The sequence below is a fragment of the Misgurnus anguillicaudatus genome, chromosome 4 (genome assembly GCF_027580225.2).
Source record: "Misgurnus anguillicaudatus chromosome 4, ASM2758022v2, whole genome shotgun sequence".
Lineage (NCBI taxonomy): Eukaryota > Metazoa > Chordata > Actinopteri > Cypriniformes > Cobitidae > Misgurnus > Misgurnus anguillicaudatus.
In genome coordinates this window covers 35305453-35322216 of record NC_073340.2, presented here as the reverse complement: position 1 = coordinate 35322216, position 16764 = coordinate 35305453, and the positions used below count along the sequence as shown (strand labels likewise).

At 40.2% G+C, this 16764-nt stretch overlaps 1 protein-coding gene across 4 annotated transcripts in view; it reads left to right on the top strand.

Moving 5' to 3' along the window:
* The window catches only part of LOC129420716 (uncharacterized), a 67554-nt gene that overhangs the window by 16711 nt on the left and 34079 nt on the right, over positions 1–16764 (top strand). For 2 of the 4 annotated variants that reach the window (XM_073867202.1, XM_073867204.1), the window contains exons 2-7: positions 4417–6800; positions 7097–7202; positions 7476–7983; positions 8232–8678; positions 14726–14845; positions 14947–15138. In XM_073867202.1, the coding sequence (XP_073723303.1) occupies positions 4647–6800; positions 7097–7202; positions 7476–7983; positions 8232–8678; positions 14726–14845; positions 14947–15138 (3527 nt within the window). In that variant the 5' untranslated portion in view covers positions 4417–4646. Of the gene's footprint in view, positions 1–1446; positions 1864–4416; positions 6801–7096; positions 7203–7475; positions 7984–8231; positions 8679–14725; positions 14846–14946; positions 15139–16764 lie in introns of those variants that run through there. The other 2 variants (XM_073867203.1, XM_055175748.2) reach the window with 2 other exon arrangements.

Sequence of the window (16764 nt, the reverse complement as noted above, 5' to 3'; positions counted from 1 at the left end):
GATCTCTGGCTGTAGCACTTTTAGCATAGCTTAGCATAATCCATTGAATCTGATTAGTCCATTTAGCATCGCGCTCAAAATTAACCAAAGTGTTTTGATATTTTTCCTAGTGGTCAGACGAATGTATTACATGCCTATAAGTTTTGCAGCGGTCGACGTATTTTCATGGGACTTGATTTGTATGAGTCCTGAATCGTTGCCGAATCAAACGATACCAAACATGCCAGGTTTCAAAAAGCAACACTCATCAAACATAATTATTAACTCTTTCGCCGCCATTGACGAGATATCTCGTCAATCAATAGAAAACGCTTCCCTGCCAATGACGAGTATTTCCGGCTTTCCACAATACCGCTATTATCCACCAGGTGGCGTCCTTCCGCAACTTTTTAAATCCGGAAGTATTGCCCTATGGCAAGCGGCTGCGTGTCTGTGTCTGTTTTTAAGATCGCTCTGAATGGGATCTCTATGAAAAGTCCCTCACAAAATTGGAATTATCTCTGCTTTTTGCTTAAAATGTGGGGTTTTTGCAGAAACCTACCCATATTCAAAAGCTGATTACAAAAGAACTACTGAAGGTAGGATGAAACGTTTTTTTTTTTTTTTTTTTTTTTTGAAAGCAGAGGGTCTGTTCTTTCATTTGGTATATTGTATGTTTATATATTTGAAGAAGAACATTTTCTGGAAGGCATTAAACTTTGGTGAAAATCATGAAAAACACTGGCGCTGGCTGCCAACTTTTTTTTTAAAAAACGCTGGCGGCGAAAGAGTCTTTATTATCATGAAAATACCTGAAAAGGTTTGAAGAACAGCAATATAAGTATATATCCTTAAGACATTTCCTGGAGCTGCATGTCATCATGGCTGCGTGTTTATTGTTCTTCCTCTACAGCGCATTTTGAGTTTCTGCACGAGAGCGCCCCCTGGCTTTTGGAGGTAGCAGCATTTTGCCGTAATTCATTGAGAAGCATAGCAAGCATTATTGGCCAATCGATCGGAGCATCCTTAGTTATTCCGATCGACTCGAAAACACCATAGGAAGAACAATGCTTTACCTTCTGAACAAAAACTCGCATTTTTGTTGCCGTTATATTAAAATTTTAATCAGAAAATTGCAAAAAATGAAATGAAATTTTGTGTTTTCTTTTCGCAACGAAAAGAGATTTGTTTTCACCAGATTTGATACACTGATGTATGACCACAGTCTGAGGCCATACAAAAAAAATGCTTGCACCACTAGTTGGCCTTATAATTGAACAAAACCTTTGAAATCAAGCAAGCCCTATGTTCATACAACTGTTAAAACTAAAGTGTATAGTCATGAAACTAGCAAGATGTAACACAGTCATGACCCGAGGTTCCATGCACAATTTTGTCATTACGCCACCTAGTAGTTTTGAGATAGAAAAATAGTAATTTTTGCCTAAAACTACTGCTACAGTACATCTAAAACCTTGAGTCATCAGGGATTTTTCTTTTCATGGCTTGGATAATAATCATTGGTGGGTGTCAATTCATGCCCTAGCAACCAATAAGAATATTCTAGCAACCATTATGCAAGAGCTTTTTCTCTGCATCAGAACATTGTAGACATGGGGTGGGCTCTTTTGACTCATTTATCTTGTTGTAACATTGTGTCCCAAGATTTGCCACAGCAAGCACCACTCACATATGTTTTCTTCAGAGACTTAGTGTTCCATGATTCTCAATAAGAGAGAGACGATTGCAATGGACAAGATTATTTTTGTGGATTTATTTTGCATTTTTTTTTTCATCTGAAATCATAAGGTTTCCTTAGGTTCTTTAAACTGCTCATCCAAACTCAACTTTACTTCATTCTGTGCCCTTTTTGGCTTGACCCTGGTACAGTAATTGCTGCTCGCAGCTATATTTTTAAAAAATGTAGTAATAATATGATTATGATAAAACTAAATAACTGAATTCATGTTATTCACTGTGGTTTTGTAAATCATTTTCATTTAAAAAAATCTCTTTGTTTATTAATATTTGTTAGGTCAGCAATTTCACATGCATGTAAGTTTGTTCTCTTACATTTGTGTCAGATGTAAAATCTATATGTTGAATGTTAGGTTTGTGTGTATATAATACAAATATCTGTATCTGTTGTTTGATGATGAATGAGTTGCTGTAATCCAGCTAATGTTAAACAGCTTTCTGAAACACTTGATTCTGATTGGTCAGTCACATCACACTATGATTAAATAATGATTGCTATCTGTATAATGGTCTTGCATCACCCTTTTATATTTCTGCATAGTTTGATGTCTTGTGTTTCCCTCCAGTCACACAATGAAGTCATTTAAACTCAAATAAATATTTTATATCCATTTGTTTGGGAAATAGCTGTGTAACAGGCAGTATAGTCTCAGCCTCAGACGTCACGCCCACAAACTGTTGGCTGAACGTCTGATGTTTTTCGTACACTTTTCTGGAAACCCTGTGAGAATGTTAAAGTCGTCTTTGATTGGTTGGAAAAAACGGATTTCCAGGAGACGCGAGTGTCGCGATTAGTTTCAGTCCCTGGAAAAAAAAGCTCTGACGTTATCATGATCAGCTAAACATTGGATTCTCAAAAATATGCATAGTTTGCGGCATCGACTCTCTAAAAGACGTCCAAGAGTTTTCTTTAAGGCAGTTAGTGGAGTTTAAAAGTTTGGTTCTCCTGAATTGCTTGTATGTGTTAAAAAGTGGAGAGATATGCTTCAAACTGACGTTTAACAGGATCGTCTCATTGGTGTGGCTGTTGATGAAGTGCTCAACGTTGTCCTATGGTGAGTAATGTTTATTTAGATACTATTTGGTTGCGGCTGGTTATTTCAATAACTGACTTGTTGCCAGCCGTTTTATTATTGTGGGGAGTCTGAAACGTGACGCTAGACGAAACAAACTGTGATTGGTTGTTTGACATGTCGGTCAAACAGCTCGTGGGCGGGCTTTGTCCAGAAAAAGCAGCGAAAAACACCAGACCTTCAGTATTGAAGGTCTGGCTACGCGAGACTACAGGCAGTATAATGTACAGTCAGACAGTCATTATCTCTAAAAACACCCAGAAGGGGTGATTAAAGAAATCTCTTCTCTTCCTGTTAGGGATTAGGTTGGGCAGCTGTATTTTGTGATGCTTACAGTCAGCCTGTACATTTTCTCATATAAATTTTGTTATAAGGCCGACTGCAAACTCCAGTCATTCAGACTTTTATAGAGACAAGTCATTTGTTGACTAAGAGAGTCTGTTTGTTCAGAAATACTACTGAAGGATTAATAAAAAAAGTGTTTGCTTAGAAAATAATATGGCCTTGCTGATAAAATCTGGTTGATGTAATTGGTTTTTCAACTGGCAGATAATATCAGAATAGATATGCTCGTTCTGTCACATTATGTTGTTTCTGCAGAAGTTTTTAATGTTTTTCCTGCAGGCTTTCTTTTAGCTCATGCAAATTATTTAAAAATCAACCTTTTAACTCAAAATCAAATAACATTCACATTCACAATATACTTTACTGTTGTAATATGACATTGTGATACAAGGCATGGGAAATATGTGGGATGAAATTAACTAAATCACAAAATGTGTCTGTTTACCCCTACTGAAAAGACCAGCTAAAACCAGCCTAAAATAGTGGCTGATTTAATCTGGTCTCCCAGCCAGGTTTTAGCTAGTTAATTTAGTGGAACAGGCTGGTTTTAGAGGGGTTTTGGACACTCTTAGCTGGTTCACCAGCTTTGCCAGGCTGGGATGACCAGCTTAAACCAGCTACTTTCATCTTAAACCAGATAAGACCAGCCTTGGTCAAGCTGGTGTAAAGGGGCCCTTCCAAATAAAACCGTAAAAATTTACTCCATATGTGTTTGTGTTGTGTCGTGAATGTGAAAATTAACTTCTAGCTCCTCTGTCAGCTCTAGCCACTGAAAAGAAATAAGCGGAGAAATCATGTCAATTAGAAAAGCTGCTCAGTGTGACATGGAATTGATCAAGCTCATTACTATTCATGAGCTCTCCAACTTGAGACCGCACCCACATAATGTGTAGGTCATAAACAATAAAAATGACAGAAGAAGGGCACCTTTAAGCTGGTGGGTCAGCTGGTCTCCCAGCCAGCCTGCTACACCAGCTTTTAACCAGTCAAAGCCATACTGGGAGACCAGCTAAAACCAGTCAACCAGTAGGGTAATACCAGAGTTTGCAGGAATACTGCCCTATTGAAACACAGCCTGCACTCATTGTCTGAAACTTGGCAACCATGACACTATCATCTGAAAAATTATGTTTAGAGTTGTTTTAAAAGTTTTTTTTTTTTTTAGAATTTCTAAGACTAGAAATGTGTATTAAGAATTAATGTTTACTTCAATGATCAATACCAGATTATTGTACTTATTTTATTTATCTTTCTTTTTTAGGTGTGATGGCCTGTGCTCTCAGTCTGTAGTATCTGCTCTAGCAGGAGAGGTTGAAGAAGAACAGAAGCTTCATGAACTGAAAATACACCAACAAAAAAATACTGCATACTAAATTGAACAGAAACAGGACTTGTTTTAAGGCATTAACAACTCCATATTGTCTCCATCTTTGTCTATCGCCTCTTTAAACTTTTTCTTTCTTTCAATTTGTATTGGGTTGTTATGAAGTCATGTCCCAAACTGGAAAAGTCCTTCATTTATATGTGGAGGTAAGATCCCCACCCGAGCCTGATGGGAATGGTAATTCATGTGAGACGTCAGTGGAGCAAGATGGTCCTATTGAGGCATTAAACAAATTAGCACAGGTGGCATCTGGGTTTACCTCACCTGCTGGCAATGCACACTCCTGCGGTCCATACAAACCAAACGTTAGCTTCCTACTTCAGCCCTCACAATCCGTGGATTCACCTCAGAAATGTAGCATTCCCCAGCAGGAGCCATGCCCACAGGTGTCCACTGGACTCAATAACAACACTGACGGTAAACAGTTGAAACATGTGCGCTCTTTATCGAACTCTGGACAAGCATCTGACCATGGGACGCCTTGTCAAGCCTGCAAACAACACCTCAACTCCAAACCAGAACTTGGGCAGAGATCTGTGGTCACTTTCAGCTACATCGAGAAACCTCACATTAAAACCGTAGAGAGTCCGCGTAACAGCCCCAGTGGAATAAAGGAAGATGGGAGTTCACACAAGAGATGTAGTGATACAGTCAGACCCGGGCATGCTGAATCTTCTTACAATAATAGTCCTTTTCACCAGCACATTGGGTCTACAGGAGTTCATCAGTCTACTTTACATCACGTTGGCCACGCTTCAACACAACGAGCCCTGAAGGAGTTTGGCTCACCCCAGCTGAGATGTAAGTATGTCTGTGGGCCAAACTGGAGTCCAGAGTTTCACCAGTTCCAGAGGACACGTTGCCAGTCCTGGGCAGGCTCACTAGTGCCAAACTGCAGTGCCCATCGCAATGATTCTGGTCCAGGAAGGGTAAAAGCTGTGTGTGACATCGCTAAAAGCTCACCCCACACTGGACATACCCACCAGCAAAAATCCACATCCAGGTCCCAAAAATGCTCCAAACAGAAACATTCTTCTGTGCAAGACTGTAACAGTCAAGTCAGTCCAAGTTGTGAAAGCAGGACTAAAAATAAGCTCTTATCAGACCAAAGGAGCAGCCTGGTAAATGCACTTACAGCTGGATTAAACCAACTAAGTGGAAGCAATAACTCCTCTGTTCTGAGCAGCCCTGAGGCTGCTCGCAGGATTGCAGAAGACACCACCAAGGTTTCGACTATTTTCAATGATGTCAGAAGTTCTCCACCTCCTGGTGTTTTTAGGGGTTCTAACCTGAACAGCACAAACTACGAGTGTCCATCTGGAGAAATCCAACATGGGTCCCTACGGCAGAGCCCAGTGCAGATGGCTGTAAAGATGAACATACCTGTGCATGAACCCCAACCGCTTGACTGTCCTACAACCATTGGGGTTCATCTCCACCAGCATGAAGCACCAGGTAAGCATCAGAGTTTAGGTTTAATGGAAGACCTGATTGATGAGAGATCTGCTTCTATTCCTATGGGCGGTTCCCCTGATTCCCCTGCCCTCCCTTCTCGTCTTCTTCGTCCAAGTTCATCCAAAGCTGACTTGTGTTCTCCGCTGCGAGATCCTCGTCAGCGTAAAGTTGACCTGCCAGTCTCTGATAGCCCCACACCGCACCGTCACAAAACCCCACAGTACACCGGAGAGGAATGGACTCCCGTTGACCCATGGTTCCTAGATGAAGATGAATGGGATGATCACGTTGCCACAGAAAGCGTGGAAATATCCAGGCGGTTGTTTATTGGTCAAAATGTAGACGATTCTCCAATTAGCTGGACATCCAGACAGCAGTGGAAAGAGCAAGTAAAAACAGAATTGGAGAACATTATTTTAGCAGAACCACATGGAGGGACTTTAAAAAGTAGCAGCCCGGTTTATAAAAAAAGTGAGAAGGTTGTCGTCACAGAAATAGGAGAAAAGCACTCGGTTAGTGTAACAAACCACAGCTCTGAGAAAAATGCAGAGGAGATGTCCACACTAACACATCAACAGAGACAGGCAGAATGGAGGAAAAGGCAGGCTTTGCTTCTAGGACCGGTGGTGTTTGAGGAAGGTGATGGGGAGAGAGGAGAAGAGGAACCAGGGTTTGGAGAACACCAGGGCTTGGCAGGGTCATCACCGAGTTCCAGTGGAGTGACAGGGAGCCTTGGGGACAGAGACTGCATCTCGCCATCCAGCCAAAATAGCAACCAATCAGAACATCGATCTTTGGGAATACAGGCGAGTGCATGAATTAGCATTTTTGTGTAAATCATTTGTGAAATTGTGCTTGAAGTCATATTCAATTTAATGTGTAAATATTGTAAAACCATACTTGCACAAATTGTCATTTTTATCTGTGTATGTTGTTTATGAAAGAACTCAGAAAATTTAGCGTCTCAATGCATCAATAATTATAAACCTATTTTTACATACTTAAATACTAATTAAAAAGCAATATGTCCCCATGCTTGCAAGAAGATCTAGTTCACTGCCTGTTGTAAGCAAACTTGTGTCTTTTTATTTGTGTGTTTTAGTTGGACGGTGCTTCTGCGGTTGCAGGTCCATCTCTGCACTGTCAGAAAATCGCACGTGCCAAGTGGGAGTTTCTGTTCGGGACACCTGCCAGTGGACGAGAGAAGAGTCAGTAGCCTCCATATATCTACTTTACTTACTGTAATATCATTAGACTCCCATAAAAAAGCAATTAGATTACAGAGTTTTGATCTGATTACATAGAGGTTGTTTTAGGTCAGAGGTAAGATTAGATCTCACTTTGTACTTTTACCCCATATGTGTTTATTGCATGAAAGGCAGCTTCACAAAACATGGTTGTATTATATGAGATACATTCTGTGCAAATAATTGAAATATTAAGTACATTAATATGCTGTTTTGAAATTATCATCCATCTAGATGTTCCAGAACCCTCGACGGCTCCTCCTAGCGGTCACTCCACCCCAATCCCACCCATGTATCTGCCTTTGGAGGAACTTGCTCTCAGAGCCAATCATGATGTTCATCATGTGGAGGTGGAGCTGGTGACTCCACCCCCCGCCGCCCCAGGTACCTCTCCAAAAACCGGAATAATCAGACGGACTTTGAAATACTCGGAGACGGACTTGGACGCCATTCCTTTACGATGTTACCGGGAGACTGACATAGACGAGGTGCTGTTGGCGGAGCAGGAGGATGCCGACTCAGCGTTTGGGAGCAACCGAAGTGTCATGGGAACTTCCTTTGCTGGGAGCAGCCCATTAGGAGAGATGCCAACCGAGAGAACAGATGGACGGGAGGAAGAGGAGGAGGAAGAAGAGGATGTTGCGAGCTGGGTGACTGTCAGGATGCAGGGGGACGTGAGGAGGCTGCTGGCTGATCAGGACTTGGATGCAGAAGAGGAGTATTACAGGGTCATGCTGAAGAGGTGTGTGACAGTAAACATATCCTACCAAACAAACAAACAAGAAACATCACACACAATTTGATATACAAATATTGCAAATATACGAATATACAAAAAATTTAATGAAATTCATATGAAAAAATATAAATAATATTAACAGCATTTAAAGACACAACGTAATTGTGCCCAATTAATTTTTCCTTTAACAAACTGTTAAGAGATTTACGTGAGACAGCATTTTAGAAATAGCAATCCTCTGTATTTCTCAGACACCGTGATCATTTCAATAAGGACCATCCAGCTCTAAAATCTCCTCTCCTGCTCCGAGGGCCACGAAGAAGATCTGGAGACACTCAGGACACCTTCAGCCGGCATTTTGAAAGCATCATGGAGTCTCACCGTGCCAAAGGAACATCCTACAGCAGTCTGGATAGCCTTGACCCTCTGACCTCCAGTACTCAGACCGTCCTGACCTTTGACCTCCCCACGCTGACTCCACAGGTACAGGGTCAGATCTACCAGAGCGCCCGGCAGATCGTGCAACTCAGCTTCGCTCCATTGGCACATATAGAGATGCCCAGCCTCTCCGAATCTGCGCTGACGATAACCTGCGACACAGACGCGACGCGAGCACCGTCCAGCGAGCGGCTGAGCAGTGGATCAGATGATCGTAATGGCCAGAGCTGGCACAGTAATCCTGCACTGTCACTGCCGAGGTTAGTGGACATATTTAGCAGTGTCACTCATGTAATACATCAATGCTCACATACTGAAAGTAATATTGGTGAATCTTATCGAAACAAAATACTGTCACTCCATAACAAATAGATTTTTATTAATATTTATTAATAAAAGTATATTGTGACGACTCCAGAACCCAAAACTATTGAATGAAAAATGAAAAGAGAAAGAAGGGGAAAGAGTTTGTCTGATAAAATGTAAAAGATAGAAAGATGGATGGATGGATGGATGGATGGATAGAGAGATAGGGACACAGATGGATGGATTGATAGATGGATGAATGGATTGATAGAGCGACAGATGGATAGAGAAATAGGGACATAGATGAATAGATAGAGAGAAATAGGGACATGATGGATAGGTGGAGAGATAGGGACACAGATGGATAGATAGATATAGAGATAGGGACATGGATGGATGGATTGATAGACGGATGGATAGATTTATAGAGAGACAGAGATGCTTGGACAGAGAAAGAAATACGGACATAGATGGGTACGTGGAGAGTTAGGGACACAGATGGATGGATAGATAGAGAGATAGGGACACAGATGGATAGAGAGAGGGAGAGAGACATAAATGTATGGATTGATAGACGGATGGGTGGATGGATTGATAGAGAGAGAGAGAGAGAGAGAGAGAGAGAGAGAGAGATGGATGGATAGAGAGAGAAATATGGACATAGATGGAGAGATAGACGGATAGATAGATAGAGATGGATGGATTGATAAACGGATGGATTGATATTTATACATAGATGGATAGAGAAAAGGGGGAGAGAGAGACATAGATGTATAGCTTTATAGACGGATGGGTGGATGGATTGAGAGAGAGATGGATGGCTGGATAGAGAAAGAAATAGGGACATAGATGGAGAGATAGACGGATGGATAGAGAGATGGATGGATTGATAAACGGATGGATTGATGTATTTATAGATGGATGGATGGAGAGAGGGAGAGAGACATAGATGTATGGATTGATAGACGGATGGGTGGATGGATTGATAGAGAGAGAAATAGGGACATAGATGGAGAGATAGCGACACGGATGGATGGATTGATAGACGAATGGATGGATGGATAGAGAGATAGATAGAGAGAGATAGACAGATAGAGAGATAGATAGAGAGATGGAGGCATAGAGAGATGGAGGCATAGAGAGATGGAGGCATAGAGAGATGGAGGCATAGAGAGATGGAGGCATAGAGAGATGGAGGCATAGAGAGATGGAGGCATAGAGAGATGGAGGCATAGAGAGATGGAGGCATAGAGAGATGGAGGCATAGAGAGATGGAGGCATAGAGAGATGGAGGCATAGAGAGATGGAGGCATAGAGAGATGGAGGCATAGAGAGATGGAGGCATAGAGAGATGGAGGCATAGAGAGATGGAGGCATAGAGAGATGGAGGCATAGAGAGATGGAGGCATAGAGAGATGGAGGCATAGAGAGATGGAGGCATAGAGAGATGGAGGCATAGAGAGATGGAGGCATAGAGAGATGGAGGCATAGAGAGATGGAGGCATAGAGAGATGGAGGCATAGAGAGATGGAGGCATAGAGAGATGGAGGCATAGAGAGATGGAGGCATAGAGAGATGGAGGCATAGAGAGATGGAGGCATAGAGAGATGGAGGCATAGAGAGATGGAGGGATAGAGAGATGGATGGAGAGATGGGGAGATGAATGGATGGATGGATGGACGGATAGATTTTAAAATATCAAAATTTGTGCCATCACTTTCGGAGTAATGGTGCCACCCCTGGTTACCCTGCAGTCTTTAGTGTTGCCAGGTGTGTGCGTGTGCGTGTGCGCGTGCGTGTGCGCGTGCGTGTGCGCGTGTGTGTAGGACAGATGAAAGGCAAATCTAATTGTTGGCTTAGAATTATAGAAGATGCCACATAGTTCACCCTCATACACACAAACAAAAAGCAAGTGACCATATTAATATTATAAGGAAATATTGATTCTGTGAATGCTCATTTATGGAATGTTTGTTTGTGATGTATTAAATGTGCCATGTGTTTTTTCTGTTTTTACTCTACAAAACACTCAGCACCTGCAGTACATGTCGAGTGTGTTCATACAGTCACTGCTCAGCATCGCACAGCATTGAAATGTAGTTGCCAAGATGAACCACTGGGTGGCGATAGTAACCCATATATTTTCAGTGGTACTGTATCTGCGTCACGATTGTGTGTCATCGGGTTAGTGGTTTGAACAAGCCTCTCTAGGTATTAAACTTTGATGTGTACCTCTTGGGCACTTGTGGTTTGCTGAGAACTGAGAAGTGTGATGTCACTTTTCTTGTGGATAATAAACCGCAGGCAAAAATATAAGATGGGTTTACATTTGAGAAAGAACACATATCTGAAAAGTACATTTAGAAGTATAAAGTATAATGTGCATTCAAGCTATACATTTTGTTGAATGCGTGTTCCCTGTAAATTGAACCCATTACCTTTTGCACTGCTAATACACTATGCAATAGTGTGTGTGTGGGTGTGTGTGGGTGTGTGTGTGTGTTTATGTGTGGTGTCTGTTTCTCTGGGAATTTTGCAGCACATTTTTAATGCATTATGCAACGCATCTCCATCAGACTGCTTTTGGTTTGCCTATGATGCAATTCTTCCACATCCGCTCTCATGTAGTCATGTAGCTTGCTTTGTGTGCTGTCTGCTCTCAGATGATCTGTCAGTGCAGTTGATCAGTTTCAGTTCAGTACACATTATTTATAACGAATTGGGTTGTAATGTAAATTTTTCAGGAGGGTTTTGATTGAAAAATGTCTGTGAATAAACTTAGAAGTGAAGTGCCATCTGTATTTGGATGCTGTGTGTATAAGATGAAATGATTTATTAATGAATAGGAAAAATTACAGAAAGAAAAAGTTTAGGACTTTGTGAATTGAGGAGATGCATAGCGAGAGATTCAGACTAGAGTTGCAAAATTCTGGGAATTTTCAAGGCTGGAAACTTTCCTTGGGAATTAACGGGAATATATGAAATTTTGAAAAAAAAGTAAAACAATGCAGGGTTGCCTATAACAGGGAACTTAAATGTAGTTTTGCAGCATAATTTTGTTTAAAACGATAAGATTAAATGCAATTTCAGTTGAATTTTTACACATGCACACTGCTTACTGCAATCTCTTGAATCCTGCACGTAAAATAGTGTCAAAATGTCTTTGCATTTATTTACGTAAATTACACAAAAAACTTCCTTGCTGTATGTAAGCTAGTGTGTAACAACATTATACCATTGTTAAGACAAAAACACTGACTGAGAAACATTTAGGTGAGATATTTAAAACAGTGGTGCAGTGTTCCCCCAACCTTTTTTCTGCCACGGCACAGTTTTAATAAGTAAAAAAATCATACAGCACACCACTATACCAAAAAGCATTAAAAGAAATGCACAAACCTCTATTGCAATGCTTAAATGACTTGTTTAACTGGAATATTTTACTATATTAAATGTAGAACTCACATTCAATGCAAGTACACTTGTTTTGATGAACACAAAGATTATATCCTGGCTGGAATTGATTACATTGACATACACAGTTGTGCTTTTTCATTTTTCCACGGCACACCAAACAAGCTGTCACGGCACACTAGTGTGCCACGGCACAGTGGTTGGGAAACACTGCAGTAGTGTCTAAATGTAGACCATATGTACCAATCTTCCCGGACACGTCCTGGCCAGGATTTCAGGTGCATCCTCTAGAAGTTGTATTTGTTGACGGCATACATCATCAAGTTTTTTTTTTAAAACATAAGACATACAATCGTGTAACGGTTGCTTTTCTGAAACAGAACCTGAAATTACAAACCTCAATGATGTATGTGGTTGCCAAATATGACTTCCGGAAGATGCCCCCGGAAATCCTGGCCAAGACACGTCCGGGAAGAATGGCACGTATGGTCACCCTACTAAAAATGACTCTCTCACACACAAACACTTACTCCCCATGAAATTAAAAAATCCTCACTATATCACTGAAAGACACTCTAGGCCAGTGGTTCCCAAACTTTTTCAGCGTGCGGCCCCCCTTGTGTACAGTGCAGTTTTTCGCGGCCCCCGAAAGAAAATTAATAACAAAAACAGTTTTACAATGTAATATTTTAATTCAACAAAACATATAAAATTATTCCTAGTAGTGCTGTTGGTTAGTTGGCTTATTGTTTTTTTAGGTTTAATTACACAGAATTCATGATAAATGAATGTATTTTATAAAATGTCATAAAACTGGGGCCCCCCTGGCACCATCTCCCGGCCCCCAGTTTGAAAACCACTGCTCTAAGCGAATCTGTGTCACGTCACTTTTTGTTGATGTTTGAACTCTTTTCAAACAAACGGAGCGTAGCTAACTCCTCCCGCTCCCCCTCCCTTCTGTGCTTTCATGAACGTGCCCAATCCCACCCTCAAATCCTTCTTGTCGTTTATTGGCTGAAACACTTTGTTATCGTTTAGTGGTAGGTTTGGCCACTTTGTTTTAAGTGCAGTTTTTGGAGCCTGGGCTGTCTACAGAGGTCGCATTTTTTTACAGTTTGATCAGCGTCAGGCAGCAAGCAGATAGTGAGGAGATGTTTTCTGTAACAAAAAATGGTTTATGGTCTAAAATGCGTGAATTTGCTTAGAGCACCTTTAAAATGGGAATCCCATCCATTTTCCAGGCATTGACTACCACAGTAGCCCCACCTGCTGCATTTTAACAGTTTAACTAGCAAGCTAGCCAGTATATTGCCGCTAAGCTAGCACTATTATAATAACTATAATAATGTTTATCATGCTTTTGTGTTACTCAATGAAAGAATCAATTAAAGTTCTACTTACAATTAAATCAGTCAAGACATCGCTTTTAAAATTTGTATTACCTTGCATGCATGTCTGCTTATGACCAAACAAAATGTTTATTTATGTTTGTGTATGATAAGAGTTTATTAGGGATGTAACGATTCAACCGTGTGTCCCATTAAAAATGCCTATCTGAAATCGATTCTGAATCGCAAGGCTGCATTCTTTGTTTCATGCACAGCTTGTGCGTGTACTACGGCATTTGGTCAGTAGGAAGTCCTTATCAATCTAAAATCATTTAAAAGCATTTAAAAAAGGAACACTCGTTAAACAAAATCATTTAAAATATTCTTTATTATCATGAAAATAACTGAAACAATTTGAAGAACAGTGATATAAATATTCCTGTAGACATTTCCTGGAATAGCATTCGTAAAGCTACTTCTTCTGTGGATCAAAGGGAGTTTCTGCGCGGGAGCGCCACCTGGCGTTCGGATGTGCCGGGATTTCACTGTGGTTTATTCCAATTCATTCATTGAGAGAACGCGCATTTGCACGGTTAATCGTTACACCCCTAGAGTTTGTATTCAATTCCTTGGATGTCCAAATAGTTCCCTTAATATCCCGTAAAGTTTCCAATTTGGAATATTTTCAAAATTCCCCAGATTAAGTTTTCATGAAAAGTTTCCAGAAATCTACCCGAAAACTTTCCGCCCCTATGCAAACCTAATTCAGACATGTTGCATACTTCACTGATCCGAGAAGAGAGAGAGAGAGACTCATTTGGAGAGATATATCTGCCAAGTTTGTGAGCTAAACAGTTTGTGAGGTGTAGAGTAAGTTAAGCAAGGAAACATTGTAATACAGACAATATCAGGACTAAAGATAGATTTAAAAAAGCCCTCATACAGAGAAGATATTTTGGTAAAAGCCACTAAAGATCAGATCAGGTTAAGAAAACCAAGGTGCAACACAAATGTGGCTGAAGTCGTGGGGCAGTCGAGGGCTAGTGGCTTGTAACCCAAGAGTTGCCGGTTCGAGTCTCACTTGGTGCCCTTAACCTTAATTGCTCCCTGGGTGCTGGGATAGCTGCCCACTGCTCCTGGTGTGTGTTCATGACTTGCAATGCGTGTGTTCACTACTCACCGGATGGGTTAAATATATAGGTCAAATTTCGAGTATGCATTGCACTTTTACTTTCTGTAAAAGAAAGTTCACTCCAAAGGGTCTCAACCAGAAGGAGATTTAGCAGAGGTGATCTGAAAGAAAAGACCACGATGTTGGGTTTGCATTGTTCTTCAACAGAAGATAAATACACTAAAACCCAACAGCACACTGAAATCAGGTAGAAGCATTGAAAACGGCATTGTTGTGTTAATCTGTTGTTCTTCAAAACGTTTAAACGCCAGACATTTTCATAACTTGTTTGTGTGTGTGTGTGTTTAGGGAAAAGTTGGCACATTTGGCTACAGATGCTGATTTGGATCAAGAACTGAGCGAGCGCTTGGGTTTGGGCAGTAATGAAACTCTTAGTAACAGCAACCGAGCTGACCTGGAGGCTGCCAAACGCTTGGCCAAACGCCTCTTTAACCTCGATGGCTTCAGGAAATGTGACGTTGCACATCATCTGAGTAAAAAGTGAGTATGTGTAAAATTAATACATACGGTATGTGATCCTGGACCACAAACAGTCATATATTTGAAACTATAGTCAACAATACATTGTATGGTTTTATGCCAAACTTCATTAGGATATGAAGTAAAGATCATGTTTCATGAAGATAGTTTGTACATTTCCTACTGTAAATATATCAAAACTGTATTTAGCATTAGTAATACTTGTTGCTGAGGGTTTTATTTGGACAACTTTAAGTCCTATCCTAACAAATGGAAAGCTTATTTATTCAGCTTATTTATAGTAGATGTTGTAGATATATCAATATCCAAAAATGTACCTTTTTTAGGGTCACATATGTAAATATAAAATAAATGTACACGTCTTTATAGAAATATATGTAAAGGCAACATACAAATGTCATGTTGTGATCCACTTTACCTCTTTAATGTGGTGGTTGTAGGGCGAAACAGGATGTTCAATTAAAAAACAGAACTAAATTAAATTTTATTGAGAATTGTGGTAAAACATAAAAGCAGTGGCAGTCGGTGACTTCTTTTTCGAGAGCACACAATGCAAAGCTCGTCACAACATGTATTTAGCGCATCTAAGTTGACCAGATTTTAAAAATAAAAGGTGGGGACATTTCCTAGTTCAATGGTCTAAATATCATCAAAATCTTATTTGTTACAGACTATGAGATAAAATGGGAACAAAGCATTTTTGAAAGTTTTCATCTTTTTATTGTTATGGGTTTGTGGAAAACAGAACACCAAAAAATGGGACTGTCCCCAGAAAACGGGATGTGGCTTGTCATAGTTAAATATGTATTCGCAGAGGTGGGGACAAGTCACACATGGTCAAGTCCAAGCAAGTCTCAAGTCAAAGTTCATATAAATCAAGCAAGTCAAGTCAAGGGTTCACCCTAAGCAAGTCAAGCCGAGTCCTGATTTCGAGTCAAGTCACAGTACTAAAATAAATAGGGGTACATTTTTTCGATTAAGTCTAAAATTAGGATTAGGTAAAGAAATCTAATCAATTGAATAAAAGCACTGTATTTATTGTATGAATTAAATATAATTTTTTTAGAGCAACAGAATTGATTTTCTCTTTGTCTTGGGTTGTTTGGTTAACATTAATGACACAACTTTAGTAGGATAATTGAGGTTACTGTCTATTTAAAAGAAGCACAGACTGGTTTCTGCCTCTAAATATAAACTTAAGACATAAACAAATATTTTTATTAGAAAAAGAATAGTGTGTGGAGATTATTTTGTTTGTATGGGTCGTGTCAAGAACAGACAGATTTTATGTTTGCTTGTTTTTTGAAACGCGTCTCTCTCGTGTGTTCACTATTAAGGGCACTTAAACGTGCGCACAAACATTCGCTCCACATAAAAACTTTGTTGTTTTTCAGTGCTCTGTTCTGATCTTTGAAAGGTGTAGTGATGATCACCTATGATTGGAGCTATAATAGACACAATCGGCTGCACGTGTGTCTGCGCTTAGTTACGGAAAGCTGCTCACTTTAGTGCCTTTTTGCAGTTAAATTGTTTAAAATCACTTGAATGTTACATTAGCAAGCCTTTGAAATACGTGCAAATTATAAAAATTCCTTATTTAAATTTGCGTGTCAATCCACGAATCAA